This window comes from Amblyomma mixtum, chromosome 7 (assembly GCF_055824585.1).
Source record: "Amblyomma mixtum isolate Tamu chromosome 7, ASM5582458v1, whole genome shotgun sequence".
NCBI classification, from domain to species: Eukaryota; Metazoa; Arthropoda; class Arachnida; order Ixodida; family Ixodidae; genus Amblyomma; species Amblyomma mixtum.
In genome coordinates this window covers 97,510,455-97,519,003 of record NC_143018.1, presented here as the reverse complement: position 1 = coordinate 97,519,003, position 8,549 = coordinate 97,510,455, and the positions used below count along the sequence as shown (strand labels likewise).

The 8,549-nt window shown below is 50.1% G+C and overlaps 1 protein-coding gene across 1 annotated transcript; it reads right to left on the bottom strand.

Annotated features, from left to right (window-relative positions):
- Positions 1 to 3,119: 3,119 nt before the first annotated feature.
- Positions 3,120 to 4,166, bottom strand: LOC149336930 (kelch domain-containing protein 3-like). The gene is made up of 2 exons (XM_089554279.1): positions 3,825 to 4,166; positions 3,120 to 3,140 (listed from the first exon to the last, which is right to left on the bottom strand). Exons 1-2 carry the CDS (start codon positions 4,164 to 4,166, stop codon positions 3,120 to 3,122), a joined length of 363 nt encoding a protein of 120 aa, XP_089410405.1.
- Between the last annotated feature and the right edge of the window lie 4,383 nt (positions 4,167 to 8,549).

Here is an 8,549-nt window from a genome sequence, read left to right as displayed (position 1 = left end):
CTATCGCGCCTCGTTTTCACGCCGGCCTTGTACCATGCGACGAATTCTGTATCGGAAGACCCAATTTCACGCAGCCTGTACTGCTGCCGTGACGAGCGCAGACGCTCTCCTTCTTTCATGGTGCGCGTATGAGGAGCCAACGCATCGCTTCCGGCTTATATCCCAGCTGCACAGCGTGACACTGCGCATGCTCAGTGAGATGGTTGCTATGGTAACGGCGCACGCGCAGTAGTGACCTTTGGCAGGCACCCAGAAATACGCTTCTCCTGGCTTAGGCCAGCTTTCGGTACAAAAGTGATTCGTTCCTGAAAGCAGCTTCGATTCACGCGTCTACATATAACTTTTTTTTTTACCGAATGCGTGCGTTTAATTGAAGATTTGATGAGACGGAAAGTTTAGGAAAAAATCAGAGTTAATTTAGAGCGCGCACTAAAGCAAATGGCGACGACCTCAGTTGTGGCAAGAAAGATTCACTGCGGTGCAACCACAGGAAAATGAAGACGGCGATGCTGGCCAGGCAACTCCCGCTTCTTAATTTTTGTGTGCAGCAAGGGTGGCTGAGGCAGGTACTTACCTCTAGCACGAACACTTTCAGTAGCGGCCGTCTTGACATAGTAATACGACACGTTTAAGAAAGCGTCTTACCTGTGTTGTACTGGGAAAGCTTTCCGCGCAAGAAAAATTATCCAGTCCATTTATGTTATATTATTGACTACAGGCTCCGCATGGTGCGTTCTGCATTTCTGCAGCGCAGTCTGCCTACTCAGGTTTTATTCCATCAAAGACTTCATACGAACACTACACATATGGCACCAATTTAATTCCACATATAGCCCAATCCCGAAGTCTTGTTAGCTTACGAAGGTTTTCTACGTCTGCCAAGAAAGGCCTAGTAAGTACGGATAGGGATGTTGGGTAGTAGACCTTCCGAAAAAGATCATCTTTATTATGAGCCCATTCATGAATTTCAAGGTCTTACGCCAGTAATACTCGCCAAGGCTATATAAAGCGTTAGCGTTGAGATTCCCTTTGTGCAGAAAATTCGGCATCGGAGTTCAGCGATAAAGCAGGTGTCTCACATGTAACCTAGGTCACGTGACTTATAATAATAATATTTATTCTGCCACCATGCAGTACGTGACGGAAGGGTGCCCATCGTAAAAGCTCTCTTCTGACAGCTTGACACACCACGGGCACCCGGCCTTAACACTTGGCGGCATGCAGTGGTGGCTAACAACATGAGATAATACACTCTAAAACATATAAAACAAAAGAAATGCCAAAGAAAAAACGAAAGCAATACTGGTAGTTACACAGTTCTCAGCGAAGATAAAACAAAAAACAAAGCTGGAGCCAACGTCATGCGACATCATGAACACCTGCCCGCCGTGGCAGGTGGCAGTAAAATCATTGATTGGTTGCGAGAGGCTGGTCGGGGAGAGCAATCTGGACAGGATTGGGAAACTTCCATACACACAATTGTCCAGAAAATACAGACGCCAGCGCCAGTTCCATCCATATATCGTCTGCAGGGACGCCAACTGTAGCATCGTGCCGTCGTCATGACTGCGGTATCGAGCAGAAAAAGCTTCACCCCCGAGCGGGATTCAAACCACTGCCCGCGAAAAAGAGCAGCTTCATATCACGGTTCCGCAGACTATGCCGCTACAGTCGCAGTCTTATAACGCGGTACGTGTCTGCGCAGAAATCATTCAATGTTAAACATCCGTTCACCTTCAGTCGCTAGGTGCGCTGCAGTAGATGAAACCGAAACTAACTGGAGCTTCTCACCTCTGGCCAGGGTCTTAAAAGCCCCATCGGTTGCTGTGTTTGAAAGAGGCGCCTGTCGCAGCAGTGGCGAATCCCCGCGATCTATGAACTTAAAGTAGCGAATTACCATGTTCGCTACGTGATACGCAAGGGACCCCAAAAGGCTGAAGGCACCCAATAACGTTATCGCGTCATATTATTATTGCTGTGCTCTTAATTGTGCCCTCATGTTTTACCTACAGTCTTATCTTCACAACTTTCACAATGGTGCGGTCTGCTTCAACCTTCTCAGCCCTCTCTTTCAATGCTGCAGTCCCAGTTGACTCGTGTTCTACCTTTAATAAATACATATCACATTGATCGAGCAGGTGCTGAACAGGCTATTATACCTTGACGGCCATGTCCATGAAAAATAGGATAACTATCTAGTTAATTTCGGCCATCCCGATAAGCTTGCTGCCTACTTCTGTGAGAATTACACTTTGCAAACTAGGAAAATTATTTCGCCCTTCGTAGCTTACAGCACGACATGTTTGTCACTTCCCATTTTTTTTCTTCCCATCTAAAGCCTTAAAAGCTGACTTAGTCATGGCGATTCCGGGGCTAAGGTAAGACCAATAATCACACGATCACATTCGCAGCTTCTGAAGAACAGTATTCTTAAGAAGCACCTCGTTAAAATGCAAAGCACATCGAAATATTATCCAGAAGAAATGTATTCACAAACACAGCAACTTAGGAAGAAAAGCGGCCAGAAAGATGCAGCAGCAACAACCACAGGAATTATGATGTGCACAGAATTTTAAAGACAAAAGCCTTCTCTGAAATCGTGCCAACCTGCAAGACTTGGGCGCCAGGATTAAACACATTCCCGCTCGTATCACCACCACCGTTGAGCTAATTTCACATATGTACACATGCTTACGTACTGCACACTCAACAAGCGCAGTGTCCCGTTTTGCCACTGTTAACACTACGCGCTAACAGAGCGGCTGATTTCCTTGCTTAGGAGTGCACATGCAGAACGTCCTGACACAGCACGGCTACCGGGCGACGACCAAACAGAACTACAAGCCTGCCTTCTCGATGCATGCAAAGGCTCACTGTTGTTCCACCCCTAGAGGGCGCACTACTACACGCTGAAAGAAACGCCGCAGGGTAGTACGGGATAAGCTCCAGCCGCCTGTATGCCTACAGCGCCTCGCGACGCTTGCAGACACTGAAGTTGGCCAACGGAGCGCAACATGCGGCTCTGTCCAAGGCGCTCCATCACGCTGACGTGCAACACAAACCCGGCGATTAAGATTGTCTTGATTTGATGGTGTTGATCTCGTTTATAATCAATACCGTTAATTCGCCCATATCCAGACCTGCATCGATGACAGCAAGCATACACAAGTTCTGCAGCGTCGGTGCTAAGCGCAACACGGGCAGGTCCGTCAGCTCCTCTTCTGCCGCAGAAATGTCCTCGAGGTGGTCTTCCTCCTCAAGGCTGGGTGGAGGCCCGAAGCCACCGAAGACCAACACCCTCTCTCCAAGCACACAGCGGCCGGGCGAGTGCCTCGCAGACGGGCCTGATCCAACTGGCGTCACTTTAGTCCAGCAAGACTGTTCAACGTTATACTTGTGCATGTCTCCAAAGTAGGTGTTCAGCATTTCGTTGTAGCCACCGAAGATATACAGCTCTCTATCGTACACGAACGCCGAGTGACACTCGCGCCCTCCGGGGCCACGCCTTGCACTTGTGAGCGCACCCATGTCGCAGTGGTGGTTTCCAGATAGTATAAGGAATTGTCATAAGGGTCGTCGGGTCGTGAGAATTCTAGGTTGCCACCCCAAACGTGCATGCCGGTTCCGATGGCGGTCGCCGTGTGGCAGTAGCGGCCGAGGGGGGCCTCTCCACTGGTCGGGATACGATGCCACTCTAGGGTCTCCAGGTTCAGGAAACGTACAAAATTCGATGAATTTCTGTGCAATCCACCAAAAATGTACATCCGGTGACCAAGCACGCACGCCGAGTGGTTAACATCAATACTCGGTACTTCGCCTCTTACCTCCGGACGGCTCCACATCATGACATCGCTATCGAAGCGGTAGAGGCCGGTAACCAGTGGGCTGATGTGCTGTCCGCCCCATATGTAGACGCAGTGGCCGTAGGCTACAACGCTGCGGCCCACGATGTTAATCGGCTCAACTTCGGGAAGTGGCCGAGTCTGTATTCTATCCCACCGGTACGAGACGGGGTCGAAGGTGTACACGTCGACGATGTAGCCCGATATATCATCACTGTCCTGGCAGGAGATGTCGAAACAGTCGAATAAGTATGCCTTCCCTTCGATGGTGACCGACGTTTCGTTGAGGAGTTCTGGAATGCGGTTCAGCCGCGCCGTCCACATCGTTTGATGGCAACCAGTCCTTGCGAAAAGGATATCGGGCCGCTTTGTTGCTTTCCAGTCAACGGCCACGCAATGAAATCAAACCTGGTGGTGGGCGTTATTCGCTTTTCTTCGTCCTTTGTTTCACAGTGCGAGCTGCTGGTGCGCCGCCTGCCGGAATCACTGCGTGGTCGGTTACGTTTTTGTGTTTGTTCACCTCATAGAATGGCGCGTACCCACAGAGGGGTATCGGCCAAGAAGAGGGGTGCATAGAGATTTTTTGAGATTTCTTTTGTTTGTTTGTTTCGTTTTGTTTTCTGGGGAAAAATAGATAGATAAATTAAGTAATAAATAGAAATAGCAGAATGCTAGGCAAGAGAATCTTTAAGAGAAAGCAGAAAGACCAAAAAGAAACAGGACAAGCATAACGCATGCAGAAGCTGGACTCTGCAAGATCTCTAGCAGAGGGAGTTGATTAATAAATAAATGAATGAAAATAATAATAATAGTAACGGGGGATTAAAAAAATGTCGGTTATGTTCATAGCCGCACGCAAAGAAGAAAGGGCGGCGCATGCGCATGCGAGCGCAAGACTTTTCGTTTTTACCTTTACCTTTTTAAAGGAAGGTAAACAGCACAAAACACAGGAAGAAGGAAGAAAACGACACACAAGGCGCTGACTAGCAGCTGAAGTTTAATTCGCCAGGCGCGAAATATTTTTGCTTAGAAAGTTAGACAACCACCTCCTCTCTTACCTCCCAGCCTACCAAGCTAAATGAGCACCTTGCCACACTCACCACTCCCTCCTCCACCGCCCAGGTCGCCCCTTTGGCTGATCTTCTCGAAACCACCACACAGGCACACCACACTCGCTTGGTTCAGCTAGAGACATCGGCTCTGCAGTGTAGTCCTCGCAGCGAGTGACAGAATTAAAAACCGGGAAGAACAAAACGACAAGATCCGACACAAAATTGTGTGGGTACCGGGGCACACGGGGGTGGCAGGAAACCGAGAGGCCGACAGGATAGCTCGAGGATACATTACTTTCCGAGCTTCCGACGAGACCGCGGAACTCGCGCCAGCACCCAGGGAATACTGGGCCGTACTACAAAACTATAGAGGCAAAAGAATGCGATATCCCCCACCGCACAAATCTCTCAGCAGAGAGGAAGCTGTCACTTGGAGACAATTACAAACAGGCTCTTTCCCAAATCTACATATACTAAACAAAATGCACCCTACGATATACACGAACAAATGTCCCTGGTGCGACGAAAAACCTACACTATACCACATCACATGGGCCTGCCAAAACATAGACGTGGTCCCCAAAATACAAAACCCGAGTGCGGAGCAGTGGGAGACTCTGCTGTCCAGCGACCGCTGCGAAGACCAACAAGGTCTGGTACAGCGAGCTCAACGGGCGGCAGTGGCCAGCGGAGCCCTGGACTGAGGGCAACCGACCACTGATTAGAGGCGGACGACGTCGACAGAGAAGGCTCCTGGGGGTAGAACCAGGACGTCTCTGAAGATGCCCCTAAACCGCAGGAAAAACCATTAGTGTAAATAAAGTTTTCCCTTCCTTCCTTGCTTAGAAAGTTGTATCAACCTGCCCGAGCTTCTGCCTTTATCTTTGTTGATGGCACCGTTCGATGTGATGACGTCACGCATCAGAAGTAGTTGGCCGATTCACTAATAAGCATCTCGTCTGATTTTCATCGCATGCCACATATATAGACCTTTCCACAAATTCCGCCGCGCCACCAAGCGGCCGCGCAAAGCACTCTGGGAAAACGGAGCGCCGCGGCGCCCGCGGCGCCGCGCTCACGTCTTTTCGCCCGTCTCTTCGACTGCGCCTGATCACCGGAAAGCCTTCCTCTGCCATCTCGTCGCCATCGCTGTTTCTTATACCTGTGCTACACGGGAACGTTCGAATGACGCCTGAGGCGAATGGCATTCGAGAACTGGAATGATATTCGGACTCGACGGACGCGCGCGGTGCTACACGAAACCTTCCAAGCGCATTCGAAAGCCTCAGCTCGAGATAGTTTTCAGTGTACAAAGACGGCGGTAGTCACACTGCTCTGACAACGACACTATCACGGTCAACAGCAGCATGTGATTATAGTGAAATATCTAGTTTACTATAATATGATTTAGAGCTGTGCACGGGCCGCAAATTTCAGCCCGCGCCCGGCCCGAGCCCTACAGTACTGACGGAGGCCCGGCCCGGCCCGACACTGAAGAAACCTAAGCCCGCCCGAGGCCGGCCCGAGTTAAGGCCCGGCCCGGGCCCGGCCCGACCTGCAAAACTGAAATTGAAGTGACGATGAAACAGAAAGAGGTAATTTAAGGAAAATCAGTTTATTTCAATGTTTTTCAAATGCTCGGCTCTCATGGTCTAGATGAAAATTAGTGAGTATATGCAAACACGGCGCATGTAGAGAGTTATCACTCCAAGTTGTTATGTAAAAACAACAAATCGTCCATTGATGACGGCTTGAGGCAAGTGCGGCGCTCCTGCAGATTAGTTTCGAACCTTGCAACAGTAGGGCGGCTGAGCCACGCAGGAGCAATCGCGATCGCGAAGCCCGGCCGGCCCGTCCGAGACAAATATACCGTGGCCCGAGCCCGGCCCAGGCCCGGGTGAATAGACTTCCGAAAGGCCCGGCCCGCGGGCCGGGCCGGGTACGGGCTTTCGGGCCGGCCCGAGCCCGTGCGCAGCTCTAATATGATTGCAGTGGGACACGTTTTTCAGGCCAACGACACCGACGAATCCGATCGGCGGACGGTCAGCCTTGTCGGCGGCTGAGCGAAAGCACGGTGATGAGGCGGCGGTGCAAATATATTCGCGCTTCTAAATGAGCAAAACGAACGGCCATATTTCACATGTGCATACCTGAACGGTCACCAGCGATAAGCGCTGGCAAAATTAATTTCAGTCGACGACGTCTCCCTTCCCTTCCGCGACGACTATAGGCACCCTGCGCATCTAACTCCCGCGCGACGCGCGCGCCACTGGCGGCGGCGCGCGCGTCCCTGTCAGGAAGGCGGGGGCAGTCTGACAGCTCCCGCTGTGTTGCGCGCGCCGTCGCGAAGCAGTTGTGCGCCTCCTTCCCGAGCATCAAATGGCACATAACAACAGCGGGACACATTGCTGTGTTGTAGGATACAATAATACATATATAAATTCGCCTCGGACAAGGTTTTATGGATTTCCAACGCGACATTGGGAGACGGCCCACCCTTTGCGATGGGCAACACGCGGGCGCGCTTTCTGGTCAAACAATGCTCAAACCCGTACGGAAGGCGCTTACCTGACTCATGCATTACCTCCTGGACAGGTTTTTGACTCATGGTAAATTCAGCAGACTCGGAGGAATGCTAATGGCTCTCTGGGAACCCTTTCCTTTTCTTGCACCCACGATTTTCGGTCATTGACATGGCTGTCAACAATATGTGGGCTTAAAAAGCCACGCTGAAATTCACCCGCAGTCACACCTGAGGAAGAAGCCCAAATTTTGCGCTGCAAAGAATCGTTTACATTAGTTCCAGCTATGCGCGGAATCCTTGTTCGCTTGCACTGCGCCTTGTGGTCCAGCGTCTTTTTCGACAGTAAAAGCACGTTTTCAGGGGCAACGGCAACATGCTCCTGATAAATCTTTGCCTGCACGTCTGAACGACTGGGTGATAATTTAGTACAAAAATCATATATCCTAATGTCGAAAAATCAGGGCACTTGCACTAAATGCGTAAAAATTTAACAAACATTGCAATGAAATTCCGCTTTCTGAGCACAAGCTTTCTGCAAGAATCACGCATGAAATTGCCAGGATACTCCTTTTTTGCAGAATCCCAGTCACATAGGTTTATGTTTTCCGCAGGAGTTTCAGTGCGCACAAGCGCTTCGCAGCAGCTTGCATTCTCTTCTGCTTGCAAAAGTTCGTTCATTGGACATTTCGTATCACCAAAATACTGACGGACGTGTTGTAGCGATAATGGCCTGGCAGTTGCTGAAAAAATGAGAAAATATGAGTGGCGGATTACGCAATGGGCGCATCATTTCAAGGCGTAGTTTGAACAGGGTATTCCACATCGAACACCGAAGGTGCGGCAAACGAGATTGTTATGAAGTCAGGTTTGCGTCGTTCGCTCAGCAACTGTAATTTTCTAATTACCTTCAATGCTATGCCGACTGGCCGTCTTTGAAAGTGCAGGGTAAGCCTTTATAAATGCAGGGACACCCCAGGCTTGCAGGTGGCTCGTTTTGGAGAGCGTTTCACACCGCTCCAAAAACACGTTAACGGCAGCAGCGTGTTTACATTTGCTTGCCTTGCAACTGCAGCCGGCGGCTACAAGCTCTCTACCGGAAAATAGCTACATTAAAAAAAAATGAGTGAGAGT

Excerpts from the sequence above, each read along its gene's own strand:
- LOC149336930 (XM_089554279.1), bottom strand. The coding sequence starts at position 4,166 with ATGTGGACGGCGCGGCTGAACCGCATTCCAGAACTCCTCAACGAAACG. Across the intron at positions 3,141-3,824 it reads TGATGTGGAGCCGTCCGGAG|GTCTGGATATGGGCGAATTA; the intron begins GTAAGAGGCGAA and ends TCATCGATGCAG.